Raw genomic sequence first — 14,956 nt, 5'->3', positions numbered from 1 at the left:
GCCACGAAGATCCGTATGGGCTTTTTATTCTTTTTATTCTACTTTTTGTACTTGCAAAACCTGTTACGTTTCAATCTTACCATCATAGATATGATCCTGTGTTCTTCTTCTTCCGGACTGTTGCTGCTGTTTGCATGCATCGTAACGTCAATCACTGACAGACAGTTAACGACGACATTTGCAACACATTTTACGTGACGTATCGCATGATTTGTTGGAATGCATCATCGACACTCCCTCTTGATAACAGTTCCCACATCCCAACAATACGAATGTTTGACTGCCGCAAAATGAGCATTCAACTTGACTACAGGATTCACTTTAGAGTTATAAGAGAGGAATCGACTATTTTTACACGCATGGATGCTGCCCATGATGTGGTCTGCAATTGACAGCATGGAATTTTCTTGACCAGAATTGAATTCGAATATACATCAAGTTAGAACCTCGTAATTATTTGAAACTTGATTCTATTGTTTACGTTATCTCGATATAAATCCCCAGCATTAAAGCCCGTCTCAGTTTATTAAGTAATCTAGGATCCAACATCTCTCCTCCAATATTTCCCTATTTCCTTATAAATTCCCTATTCTACATAAGTATACACACTACCAGCCACCACATCTAAGTCACAGTTCACTACGATATACCCCTTATACTACGGCAACAGCTGGGACAAGCCAGCCCGACTTTAACGCCTCGTTAATATTCCAAAACATCATTTCTAGACCCAAGAATAGAGGAGGCAGATACACGACCGTGGAAGTATGGTATGGAATCGGCGCAAGAGCCTTGATACAGACATATACACCAGCACAGCAAGCCACAACCACGATAAAGTTCAAAGCAGCAGTTACAATACGAATAAACCTCATCCAAGCACTAGCTTCCAACGCCGACGTCCCAGCCTCAGCATCATTCGTAGCACATGCCATCAAACACGATGCAGCACCACAACACCCCTCTTCAGCACCAATCAAGAATTCCTCGCTTTTACCACGGCATTGACAGGTCATATAAAATAATGCTAAGATAGTGTGTAGCAATATAGCGATTGCTGCTGCTAATGCAGCTAGATTTGCTGCTCCAGCTTCGGTAGATAGTGATGCAGTTGATGTCGTGAATGCTAGGTCCTCCCAGCACATTGCATTGGCGATTGGACCGGGACTCGTACAGTTTACTCCTAGTTCAAATTTAGCAAAGTAGAGATCTGTTGCGTGCTTTACGGCGGGCAGGAAGGCGGACCCGTATGTTGTGAAATATAGGAGACCGTGTTGGAAGAGTTTAAATGATACCACTAGGAGGGGAGGATGGATGTGAGATTGGATGCTTTTATTGATATGAATTGAACGTCTTCGAATGTGTTGATTGTCCATCCTCCAGTCTTTACTCGTTCAAACACTTTTCAACAAAACTCACTTTTTTTGATTGAATAGTTCCAATAGTTCTAGGCAGTTAGAGAGTAGATCTGTGGGGTTATATAAATTATATGACTATTAGTGGCAGATGCCGACGATTCGAACTCGCCTGCGTGCTATTTCTTCTACTGAATCAGTTGATACAGATGTTTTATTTGGATGAATGGACGAAAGGCAAGAGCGCGTGTCATGTGTCTTTAAAGAACATGGAAAATGCGCCTAAAATGAGCACTGGCAAGTGTTATTGCAAATAGCATTCTATTGGCGACTGATTGATCCTTTCAAACGCGTAAAACAAGTTCATACTCCTAGAAATATATATTAACTTTGCTATAAGCGTAACTCCTTTCTCAATCTATCTACAACGGCGACATTCCTTTCATGTTCTTTGATGAGGTCTTGTAGCTCGCCATCTGTGGACGACCATGGTCTGACTACACGTTTCGACGGTTTGGAGTCAGTGCCGCGTTTCGTCACTAAGGAAATAGGTGGCAATACAGTGCTCGACTGCTGAGATGGTTTTGGAACGTTCGCTGCGTACTCCTTCACCTAAAAGGACAGATTGTGAGAATACTTGCCGACCTTTGACTAAAAGTAACAACTTACCTTGAGCCTTATCTCCATCTTTCTACGAACTTGTTCAATACTTGGACCATTGACAACGACTACTGGCGCGGCTGCGGTGTTCTTCAAACTGGGTCTAGAGTCCAAACGATTGCATGATAAAGTTGACGAGTCTGGTGTTGCTCTTGATAGTGATTGTCGGGAGGAAGCATAAGTTACAGCGTTTTGCTGCCGTATATTATGAGCGTACTGCTTCAGTTCCGTTGCTTTGCGCAGCTAAGAGTTTGATAAAGTAAGTTAAGGGCTGTTCAAAACACATCTGCACCGATTGCATATTACCTTGGAAAGATGTCGTTCATTCCACCGATCAGGGCCTAATGTACCCAGCTTTTCTACTTTCTCATCTCGCATTCTTAGTGGTGGTAGTGAAGGTGGTCTACTAGGTACATCCCATCCTTGCCGTTGGCGATGTGTGGCAGAAGGAGGCGGAAGAGCTGAATTTGAATATAGCTGTTGTGACTGTCGCGGTGGAGCACTGTAAGATATTTGAGGGTATGAAATGGGAGGTATAACAGGCGGAGGAGCCATCATGGGTATTATTGGAGGTCCCATCATGTATGTTGGCAATATCATTGGTGGTGGTGGCACGTAATACTGCTGAGGTTCTGGTGATGGCAATGGCTCGAAAGATGGCAGATCGGGAGTTACTCTTGTGGTAGCAGGTACTGTATTGCTTTGATCGGATATAGAGGAGGACTGTCGTTCAATAAACTTTTCGAGGTATGTTTGTTTTCGACGCGTTTGAGGTGGTGGAGGCATCTCGACTGCTTTTGGGTATGAAGGAGCTCGTTTTGATCTGGACATTCTATTCGTCCTAGTTGGTTCTGGTGGCGGCGGTGCTAGTGATGAATTCTGTTGTTGGATTGCTGTTGAAGTTGGTGCCTGCTGCCAGTCTGGACAATCGAGAATCTTTCTCCATATCGGATTTGTGGATACAAATTCTTGGTCGTCGTCCACATTGTTTGATGGTGGATCCTCGACATCTTGCGTTTCCTCTGTCGAATGTCTTGGGGATGACGGTTGAACCTGTTGGTGAGCCGGCAAGTTCGTGAGGATACGCCTCCTTAGGTCACCAGCTTCGGCAGCAATAGCCATATGAGGTTGGGTATGCGGCAAATCGGTCTCGAATTCACAACGTGTCCTAGGCGTGAGGGCCTTAAGTGAGGACTTTTGAAAGGGGAGAGGAATCCTCGTCGTATCTGCGATCATTCGGTCATTTGTCCACTAGCGATCTCTTTCCGTGAGCTTGAGATTGTCTTCCACCAAGTTCGACCTTCCTGCTGCGATTTTTTTTAATTAAAAGTGCAGTTCGTGATCTGAGAACCTGAGAGCCATTTACGTGGATCTCAAATACCTAGATTGAAATTAATAAAATTATGTCAATAAAATCAATTCTCTGTCACGCCAACTACTACCGATGTTGTCTCTGTCATCCTGCCAAAATCCAGAAGACACAGCTTGTTTTGTTCAGTCATGTTTTGCCAGCGTAAGCCAGCCTGCAGCAATATTAAATGTATCTAAAAACTTACCTACTTTGTCCATATATTCAGTTTCTGGAGAAGTGCCAGACGACCCTGTTGTAACTAAATCTGGCCATTTGTATGAAAAGAGGCTGATTGTCAAGTATATTGCTGAGAATGGAAAGGATCCTATAACTGGTGATGCATTGAATGCCGACGATCTCATTGCTGTACAAAGTATGTCAAGACTCCAACTGTGACAATCGAAACATTTAAAAAGTTTGTTGAATGTTGGCTGAGGAAGAACGGGGCTGCATCATAGTATAAAATGATTCATTTCATACGTGATGGATCCTAGCCGCTGTCTCCTTGTCGGCTCAGACTAGTTTACTACGCAAAGAACAAAATGAACCTAACCAACACCATCCTATTCACCTCACAGCTCAAAAAGTAGTACGACCCAGACCACCAGCTGCAACATCAATACCAGCACTCCTATCCCTGCTACAAAATGAATGGGACGCAATAGTATTAGAGTCCTTCCAATTGCGAGATGCCCATCACAAAATTCGTGAAGAATTGACTACAAGTCTATACGAGAATGATGCTGCTAAACGAGTCATTGCTCGATTGCTCCGCGAACGAGATGAAGCTAGAGATTCCTTGAAGAACGTTAAAGCTCATTTTGCTAGTATGGCTGGTAGTGGTGGTGAACAGTCAGTCCCACAAAATGATATGGATGTTGATGAGCCTGCTGCTACTGAAGGATTACCTTCTGATGTTGCAGAAAAGATGGACGCCAAGCAACAAGAGTAAGTTGTTTAGATATGGAGAGTGTTAGTGCGACGGACAAAAAGCCACGTCCAGAGTTGCTTCGATGTGCAGACAGCTCGCGCCGAGCCATCGCAAATCCCACATTCTAAACACCTCCTTTTTTTGCAGGTTGTTTGCTGACAGAAAAAAGAGAAAACACCCCAACTTGGCGACACCAGAAGAACTTGCCAGTCTCGCTGTTGTCTCGCAATTCAAGGTCGGTGGTGCCATCAACGCTCTCGTCCTGGAATCAGCCAAAGACCTAGCTATAACAGGAACGGCCAATGGTCACATCATCTTAACGAATCTAGAGACTGGTAAAGCTGTCGCCACACATAAAGACAAGGCTGAGGTAAAAGCTGTCGCCTTCCATGATTCACGATCTGTTGTGTTTGCTGCCAGTGCAGATCAGACAGTCAAGGCATTTGAACTGGAAGAGAATAGAAAGTCTACCAAGTTTAAGAGCTTGTGGACTATGGATGATCATAAGGATATTGTTACTAGCTTCTCATTACACTCTACTGGAGACTATTATGTATCGGGTAGTATGGATGCATCATGGATATTTGGTGATGTAGAATCTGGCAGAGCTATTACTCAGGTCCAGATGGATGATCAATCAGGTATGTCTTCCTGAATAACTGCAGACAATTTTTCTGCTCTCTTCACACTCAAACATGCTACACACTCTCTTTCCAATGCAGGAGTTACATCAGCACAGTTCCATCCAGACGGTCTTTTGTTGGCGACAGGCTCCGAGAACGGAAGCATCAAAATCTGGGATGTAAAGTCTCGCTCAGCTGCCGCCGAGTTTGCCAGTGCAGGAAGTGTGACACAGCTCACCTTTTCTGAAAACGGCTATCATTTAGCTACCGTGAGTGCAGGAAGCACTGAATCCGTTGTGAATGTTTGGCACTTGAAAAAACTCGAAGCTGTCAAAACATTCACCTTGGAAGCTGGAGTAACCTTTGTATCATTTGATTACTCTGGAAGTTATCTGGGGGTGGCCAATGGCAGCACTGTCAAGTAAGTCTTGATTCAGTTCTTTTGAAGCTTCTCATTCTTAGTTTTCTACGATTGACTGTTTCGTTTGCGACTAGGGTATATGGTGTCAAGACGTGGAATGAAGTGGCAGAATACACTCTCGCAACATCAAAGCCTATTACATGTTTCTCATGGGGGCCCGACGCAAAGTATATTATTGCTGGTAGCTCCGACCAAAACCTGTATGCGCTCAAATCGTAAAATTGCTCTGCTGTTAAATATAAAGACAACTCCTTCACAAAACCGTTTCATAAAGTTCGGTACTGTCAAAAACGTTTGAAACTTACAGGTTGCCCAACTTGGAAATTGTCACTCAAGCGTGTGAGTAGGATGCATAATATCAAGAGAAGAGGGCAGCTACAACTCGTCAAGTCACCTAAATCTAATAGATCATCGACATCTGTTGGGAACAAATCCTCAATCAACAAGTATGTCACGCTGAGAGGTATCTCGCTGCCGAAAGCAAGTTTCCTCAGTTTAGGAATAGTGGTGATCATAATCACGCTACTTCACGTGACGAGCATATATATATTTGCATCTGGATTCCTGTTGACACGTGTGGAGCTTGATTTGCACAACAATTGCTCGACATTTGGTAGACATTTGAGAAATTTCCTGTTTTGGATTTCGAGTATTAGAACACGTATTCCGAACTTAAATCCGATATTTCATTCATTTCTAGGCTCTGAAGATGTATGCTGGACTCAACCTCGCTATAAACGAGCCGTGATTCTACTTATTGATGCTCTTCGACACGACTTTATAACCTACAACGACTCGCTACCCACCAACTCGAGCTTCTACCTAAACAAGCTCCCCACAATCCATAATGCTCTGACCACACGTCCACAACACGCTTTATCGTATAGATTCCTGGCTGATCCACCAACAACTACTCTCCAACGTCTAAAGGCAATCACAACAGGAACTCTCCCAACATTTGTCGATGCAGGATCCAATTTTGGTGGATCTGCAGTCCTAGAAGATAATATCCTCGAACAGTTTGTCAAACGGGGTATGAGGATATCGTTTGCTGGTGATGATACATGGCAAGGCCTATATTCACACCTGCTAAACATGTCGCATCCATATCCGTCATTGGATGTATGGGACTTACATACTGTAGATAATGGAGTTATAAAGCATCTGTATCCTGCCTTGCAAGGCAAGGATGTACATGAGAATTCGTCAGAGTGGGATATTTATATAGGACATTTCTTGGGTGTTGATCATGCTGGACATCGATACGGACCTAATCATGCCGCCATGTCTGAGAAACTGACGCAAATGGATGCCATGTTGTCCCATGTCATAAAGTCACTGGATGATGATACGCTGCTGATTGTCTTTGGTGATCATGGCATGGATCCTAAAGGTGATCACGGTGGTGAATCGCTAGAGGAGATATCAGCTGGTTTATTCATATACTCTCGTACAAAACCACTATTACATCAAGATGATCTGGATGATATAAAAGCATTAAACGACGCACGTCAACCAATCGAATCTCAGTTCGATCCATTATATACCTCCGAATCATATAGAACAGTATCTCAAATCGACTTGGTCCCTACGCTATCACTGCTATTCGGATCTCCCATTCCATTTGGTAATCTAGGTAGTGTTATACCCGAACTGTTTGGAATTGAAGATGGGCTTGAGGCTTTGAGAATGAATGCATGGCAGATACATCAGTATCTACATGCTTATAGTCAGACGAGAGCTGGTGTGAGATTGGATGTGCCTGCTTTGGATGTCTTGTTTCAGGACGCTGAGAGACAATATCAGGAGTTGTTTGGAGAGGTATCGAATAATAGTCCAAGTAGCAGGGTTGCTAATGATAATGCTAGTAGTAAAAGTAATAGTAAAGAAGCAAAACCATCTAGTGGAGGAATCATGGGATGGTTTCAAAAAGCAACAGCATCAAGTACCGATAATAGTAATAGTGGTAAAGCTGCTGCAAATGGTAAAATTGCCATCAAAAAACCATCAATACCAACCACTAGTGTAGTGCTGATCTATGAGAAGTATCTCAAATTTACACGGTCGTCGTTATTCTCTGCTAAGAAAATATGGGCGAGGTTTGATTTGCCCTTGATTGTAATGGGTCTCGTTATATTTGGACTCACCGTACTAGCATCTGCCTTGTTTGCCATTTTTGGTTCAGGTTATGAATCCGAAGTACCGTATATATCAATTGGTGTTGGTAGTCTAGTTGGATGTGGATTAGGTGCATCTAGAATAATTCACTATGTCGTGTCATCAATCAACACGGGTGACTCAGCAATGACAATAATCCATGAAATCGCCTTTTCATCAGCCATGGGAGCTCTGCTGCCACTACTTGTATGGCTATCATTTAAAATAACTCGAATCAATATGCAATGGCCGGCACGAGTCGGTGTATTACTGACTGCCTTATACGTGCTATCAGTTGGATCAGACTCATTCACAGTATGGGAAGACACTGTAACATTATATCTATTACAAACGGTATGGGTGATTGCTCTAGTCTCTGCCTTGGGAGTATCCAAGCCACTGGTACAAACTCGACTAGTATTTATCGCGATAGGATGTATAGTGTTGACTAGGATTTCAGCGACATCAGTCATGTGTCGTGAAGAGCAAGTGCCTAAATGCACCACGACGTTTTATGCCAGTGCCGGATCATCTGTATCACCCTTATCAAGTACTCTAGCACTATTTGCTACTGCGGTCGGTATTCCATTCCTTATAAAACGAGTCACGGATGATACCGATTCGACATGGGCAACTGTGGGGTTGATTGTATTTTATTTCTTGCCGTCGGCCATGCTCGTATCAGCTATATATTGGTTTTTAGATTATCTAGATCAATCAGGACTCTTTGTAGATACCTTGAAGGCCGGCTCTGTGCTGAAGGTGTGGTGGGCGAGGCTATGTTTCCCTGCTCTAACAGTAGCGCTAACATATGTGTGGTTTTCGGATCCAACGTCCGTTGAGATTGATATAATGGATGCACCTGCCGATGTTGGACAACCTGGAGCTAGAATGCTGCGGGTGCGAGGGATGAATAATGCTGTGGGTGCCTCTATGGTTGCGCTGTTGGGTATTTGGAGTATTATAGTGTCGTTTGTGGTCAAACCCACTGGGGCTGTTATGATGTCTGTGATGACTGCTCAGGTCATTGGGTTGGCTGAGACTGTTGCGTTGTGGAGAGATTATGTGTTTGATGTATCTGATTCCGATGAAGGTATTCATAGTATGAGTGCCATTTTTTTTTTTTTTTTTTGGTCGTGTGGCCTCAAACCTCAAAAACTATTTCAGCCCAAAACCTAGATCACGCAAATTCAACCACAGCGCCGCACAAAACCAAAGTAGACTATACATTCTACTTCCAAGTAGTCCTCTTCCTCATATCTCATCGCCACTACTTTGCATCCGGCCACCAAAACACATTTGCATCCATCGACTGGACGGCCGCCTTCATTGGAATAGAATCTGCTCACCCAGCTTCCGCTGTAGTACTCGTAACAGTCAACACATTCGGAACCGCCATAATAGGAGCTCTAGGATCTGGCCTTATCGCATCATGGCGTAAAACACTACTACTAGATTCAGAAGCAGATTATGTAAGCTCTGTTACGACCAGTGTTATAGGATGGATGACGCTTGAATCATTGCTGGCATTTAGTGCTAGTTTCTTTGCCGGATGGCATCGTAGACATTTGATGGTTTGGAGGGTATGGGCACCACGATTTGTGTTTGGATCGTGTTGGTTGATTGTTAGTGATGTTGCTGTATTGGTGTTTGGGGTTTTGGCTACGTATACCGCGGGCAATGCCTGGCAATTATTTTTGAAGAGGCTCAAGGAGGCTGGAGTTTTGAAAGATTGAGGAAACATATTAGTATGATTTATTATCATAATTTGTAAAGAATGAAAACAACCGTAGACCTGTAGAATATATAGAATACCAACAGAATCAAATTTCAAATTATAGTGACTTGTTTTACAATGATGCGAGATACATTTCTGTTTGCGAATTTTTACACATCCGCTTTGTTAGCGTCGTCTTCGTTGTCATCACCTGCTGCTGAGTTCGAATCTACAGTATCACTAGCCACCAGACTAGACGCTCTAGCAGCAGACTTGCGCCCACGGCCTGACCTTCTAGTAGTAGTATTGGGAGGAGCTGGAGCTTCGTCGCCTGTAGCAGGTGAATCCTCACGTTCCGTAGTTCTTGCATTACGTGTTGATCTACGAGATGGAGCTGAGGCAGCTACTGGTGGTGATGATTTCGATGCTGTCGTCTGATCTTTGGGTTTACGACCAGGGCGACCCCTCTTTTTCGGTTGTTCTGCTACTTCCGATGCTGTAATTGGTGGTGTTTGTGCACTAGTAGCAGGTACTGGGGTGTCTATCTTGATTTCTGATGACTCAGTGGCTGTAGATGTTGTGTTGATATTATTATTATTGCTAGTGGCGGTTTCTTCGGTCTGTGATTGGTCTGCTTGTGGACTACTACCATCAGCTGATGTTGGTTCAACTCCAGACTCTTCAGCGTCCGGTTTTGCATCTAGAGTCGTTGGTTTACCCTCATCTACTTCCGTAGTTGATGCAGCATCATTTAATTTATCGGTTTCTATAGATGATTCACTGCCTGGTTGTTCACTTTCATCCACTGCAATACCTTCTGGTTTGGTATCGGATGGTGCAGCAATTGCTTCATCCTCAGCCATAGTCGTATTTTCAACAGTAGATGCTGGAGCCACTGCGTCCCGCTCAGCAGCCAATTCACTCTCAGCCATAGTGGTATCCTCAGCAACCTTTGATGGAGCAACTACTTCACTCTCCGCCATTCCCGTGTCTTCAACAACCGTTGACAGAGCGCCTACTTCTTGATGATCTATAGTAGTATCTTCAGCTGCAGTTGATGGAGCAACTACTTCACTCTCAGCCATAGTCGTGTCTTCAACAGCTATTGACGGAGTGACTACTTCTTGATGATCTATAGTAGTAACTTCAGTAGCAGGTGGTGGAGCGGAGACGTCATTAGTGATTGTAGAGGGAAGGACTAATTCAGTACTATTATCCATAGAGGTGACTTCAATCTTCTCGTCAATGGTCGTTGGAGTGACGACTTCATTGGGAGTCGTATCTTCAATCTGCTCATCAGCGACTGTTGGCAGAGTAACCTCTTCACTTTGATTTATACTCGAATCTTCAGCAGCAGTCTCAATATGAGCAGTATCTTCAATCTTCTCATCAGCAGTTGCTGATGGAGCGGCGACTTCATTACCCGTCGTATCTTCAATGTTCTCATAGGTGGCCGTCGAAGAAGCAACTACTTCCATACTTGTATCTACAATCTGCTCCCCACCATCATCAACAGGCACTTCTACATGACTCGTCTGGCTTACATCCATCTCAGCAGTTATGAGTCCCTCACCACCATCTTGCAGCTGCAAACTATCGGATTCAGGCACTTCATCATCAACACCAGATACAGACTCAAAACCACCATCAGCAGGTTTACTACTACTGCTACCACCTTCCAAATCACCACCAGTCGATTGCTCTGCAATATCAGTACTCGCAAAAGCTTCTTCGTCTGATGCTTCTGGTGGAAGATCTACATCCATTTCCATAGCACTGCTGCCTGCAGGCTCTTCGTCATCAGGAGACCTCGCCGATAATGGTGAATCCGTTGGAGCACGGTCAGAAATCGGTGAAAACATGGGTGGTGCATCGTTCGAAATGCTATCACGACGTTCATCATTATTAATATTCTGTGACTCCTGTTGTTGCATTTCATAGTCCATGGCTGTTGATAACCCTCCAGCTTGCTGTGCATATGCAGACAAGACGGTCTGAATTTCTTCATTACTCATATGTGGATTTTGCTGTTGAAGGGCCATGAGGAAGTCGGCGAGTTGATCATTGTCGTTTGGCATTATCGGTGGTGCCTGCTGTTCGGATGGAGGAATTACGGATTCGTCTACTGTTTCCTTGGTCTCTTCAGTAGAGTCATTCTCCTCTGCCTGCTCTTGTGGTATACTTTCTGGTGCTGCTGCTGAAGCTGCATTTGCAGCACGTACCTTTTTACGTGGTGGAGACTCAACTTCCTCTGTAACATCATTATTAATTGTTGCATTGGTACTATCATCTCGTTCACGTGGAGTGAGAGGAGACTCTTCTTGTTGTGGCTGCTGTTGACGATGTCCTCCTCGTTTTGCTGGTTTCGGAGTAACAACGTCATAGTCATCGTCAGCAGAATCCCGAGCACTTCCTCGCTTACGTTTCTGTAATTCCTTCTTTTCGTTAATTTTGACCAGCTTTATCATTTCTCTAGCAACATCAGGCTTGACTCTTATAGCTCGACCCGATCGTGTAGTCGCTACCGGCTTCTCAGTTTCTGGGAAGAGAGCAGCGTTATCGGATGGTTGTGGGGGTGCTGGTGCTCGAAGATTAATGGTGAGCTTAGGTTTGACTGGCGATCTTGGATATAGTACACCGGGCGGAGCAGCATCCTCCCATTCAGATTGCATATCGTCATCATCATCTGCTGCATCTTCGGCAATCATAGCCGATAGAAGTGCACCATCACCTGCATCTTCATTGACTACTTCATCACTACGTATGTCATTACTATTATCACCTTCATCGTCATCAACATTGGCAGCAGCGACACCACCCTTTTTACCAGGACCTCGCTTAGATACAGATCCTGTTGCAGGGCCGTCAAGATTGTCTGCCAACAGCCGACGCCAATTTTCAGGAGCTTGCATGGCGAAACGGGCTTCGATGGTTTCAAGATAGGAGGCTATAAGTTCACGAGAGAAGATATATGATGCACGACCAGAGCCAGCTTTACCGCGTATTCTCGTTGGTCCGTGCATGCGGGGTTCGATTTTTTGATCTCTACAAAAGTTGCTATTCGTATCACGCCAGGCTTTTGAAGTGGTTGTGTTTGGCCACAAAGTATGGACGACATCCCAGCACATGATGGCTTCGGGTAATATATCGTCAGAATCATCTGTTTGGTGAATAGAGCAATGTAGAATTAGCAAGCAGACAATGTGCAAACAAAGCGACATAGGCCGAATGAAGTACGAGGGACACCTTCTTCTGCTTCGGCTGGCTCTCCCAACATGGTGACTACTGCCCGTCCAATGCTGTGGAGCGGGGTTTCTCGTTCCCATATCAAACTTTCACCAGCAATATTTACAGCCGTCACCCATACTTCATACGCAATACCCGGATTCAAAAACAATGACTCTGTATCATCTCCTTTATCACCAGCATCATTATTTTCATCTGTATCGTCATCATTCAAATTGACTTGATACGAGTCTAATTCACACCGTGTAGTTTCGTGAATTTCAACAGCTAGATGAGCAATCTCGGGACTATTGAGTGGTCGTATGTATATCCGGTAGTGATTACTATGATAAGGATCTTGCCATGTAAGCTTCAATTTGTTGTCAGGAGTAGGTGTGGCAACGACTGAAGTGCACGGTTTTGGTGGACCGACATCCAACATGTCTAGTGTGTTTACGGCAGTTTTGGATGAGCTTCCTCCGAATAGGAATAATCGGTTTCCAACCTGTTGACAAGACAGCGTTAGCCTCTGAATGGATGGGTGAAGAAAAGCCTTAAACCAGTGGAAATAATGTCAGTTTGACTTACAGCCACAGAGGCATGCTGTGATCGTCCTTCTATCGTGCCATCATCTTGACTCTGTTGAGCTCGTGTGTAAGACCATTCTGAACTGCCTGCGAGGACAGTGACGTTTATTGCGTCAGTTCACGAGTTGTTTGATATCGAGTTTAAAAAATGCTATTACCAATAGAATATATCCACACTTCAGACAAATTCTCATAAGCACCATCATCCGCATCCCCACGTCCACCAACTGAAACCATTCTTCTACTAATCCCATCCAATTCCTGTATCAAATGTGCAGTATGGAATGATCTGGCATTAGGTCGACACGTTTCTACTTTTGGTAGCAATTGTTCCCATTCCCAAGTCTCCAAATCAAGTTTATACATGTCTGCTAATCGTCGTCTCTTGTATTTCACATCTCCTGTATTGCCTCCATGTATAATCATATAGCTGTGTTGATTTTGTTGTGCTGGGACATAGACAGCAGCATGTGATTCTCGTGGTGTTGGGATGGTAGAGCCAGTAATGGTTATATGCGACCATGTGGATGTAATCAAGTCGAAAGACCATACATCGTTGCTTACTTTTAGCTTGTCGACGAGTCCACCAAATAAAAGCAGTCGAGGTGCTGTTTCATCGTTTCCAGGATAGTGGATTAGGGAGGCTCCGACACGTGGAGATGGTGTATCGGGAGTATCGATTGGCGGGGATAGGAACGTCATTGTGTTTGTTTGTGGGCAGTATTTCACGAGCTAAAAAAACGACATCATGGTTGACCTCTATACAATCATAAATTCATGTCTTAAACATCTAATTACCTGATTTGTAGTAATGACAGTCTCGTCCTTCGTTACAAATCCTCCAAAAGAATATAAAAAGGTGCCATCAGAGACAAAAGCACTAGCAGCAGAGTAACGAGGTTCTGCATGTAGCAATTCTTTTGTAGCGTCATCCCATGGCGTAACTACAGGCTGTAAGCTAGACCATTCACTCGTTTCTGCAACAAAATAGACAATAAAGTCGGTTAGCTCACATACATTTGTACCAAAAGATGTCTAACTCGATCGTCCATACCAAATGAATAGACAGCGGCAGATTCTTGTATACCACCATTCCCACCACCACCAAATACAGTAAATTTCGGCTCAGTGCCTAGTGGCAAGAGTAGCGATTGATGTGTTGAATCGGGCAATAGAGTGGTTGTTGATGATATGGATTCAACTTGCAGTTTCTGTTTGTGTTTGCGAGGAAAGCCTAGTATGGCAGCTTGACATGATTGTCGAGCTATTACTTGATCGGCTCCACCAGCGAGTCGAGTCCAGCATACAGTATTCATTGTTTGAATGTTGAGAAATTTGCAAGCTTTGGATAGAAGATAAGATACAGTTCGTGTAGCTCTTCTAGCAGTCCTCCTATATTACACGTCAGCGCGTCGGGAACTTGATATAATTACAATAGATTTGGGTGTCGATGATGTTGTCACCATTGAAATTCCGGGATTTTTTGTTGCAACAAATTATTGCTAGTCTAACGCTAAAACACAAGATAGAGGCCAAAACCGCTACGGTCACATTGATCATCTCATCTCAATCCCGTTACTCTATAACGTTAGATACAACTGAAACCGCCGAGAGTCAACAAAACACCTCCTTAAAACACTCAAATCAAAACAATGGGTCAACCTGAAGTTACAGACAGCCCATCTAGGACTGATAGCACTACTGACTCAACGGCCGGACCATCTACTCCCCGCTCTGGAGCTGGGCTTGTGCACCAAACATTGACATCAAATGTGAGATTTCATTGCCTTCAACAATTCAGATTTAGAGCCTGTGATGTTGTTACTAACCACTAGCCCACATTCATTAGGTACACTTCACAACGGATGAAGACATGCATGACAGGAGTAAAGTCTGTAAATGCAAGAGTCACAAGTGGCACCAAGGGAC

General features: G+C 44.0%; 2 protein-coding genes across 2 annotated transcripts; one reads left to right on the top strand and one right to left on the bottom strand.

Annotated features, from left to right (window-relative positions):
• Positions 1 to 3,515: 3,515 nt before the first annotated feature.
• SmJEL517_g05478 (uncharacterized protein) lies at positions 3,516 to 9,234 on the top strand (the record flags this gene model as incomplete). The annotated part of the gene is made up of 9 exons (XM_031171404.1): positions 3,516 to 3,528; positions 3,593 to 3,739; positions 3,861 to 4,314; positions 4,445 to 4,938; positions 5,020 to 5,341; positions 5,416 to 5,541; positions 5,689 to 5,954; positions 6,042 to 8,591; positions 8,699 to 9,234. 9 exons carry the CDS (start codon positions 3,516 to 3,518, stop codon positions 9,232 to 9,234), a joined length of 4,908 nt encoding a protein of 1,635 aa, XP_031022631.1.
• A 151-nt stretch (positions 9,235 to 9,385) lies between these two features.
• SmJEL517_g05477 (uncharacterized protein) lies at positions 9,386 to 14,343 on the bottom strand (the record flags this gene model as incomplete). Its single annotated transcript, XM_031171403.1, has 6 exons — positions 9,386 to 12,375; positions 12,453 to 12,945; positions 13,029 to 13,114; positions 13,186 to 13,759; positions 13,826 to 14,004; positions 14,082 to 14,343. The coding sequence occupies 6 exons, from the start codon at positions 14,341 to 14,343 to the stop codon at positions 9,386 to 9,388; spliced, it is 4,584 nt and encodes a 1,527-aa protein (XP_031022634.1).
• Between the last annotated feature and the right edge of the window lie 613 nt (positions 14,344 to 14,956).

This window comes from Synchytrium microbalum, assembly GCF_006535985.1.
Source record: "Synchytrium microbalum strain JEL517 chromosome Unknown SmJEL517_scf0050, whole genome shotgun sequence".
In the NCBI taxonomy this organism is placed as follows: domain Eukaryota; kingdom Fungi; phylum Chytridiomycota; class Chytridiomycetes; order Synchytriales; family Synchytriaceae; genus Synchytrium; species Synchytrium microbalum.
Note: the sequence above shows the minus strand (reverse complement) of the source record. Positions and strands in the feature narration are given on the sequence as shown.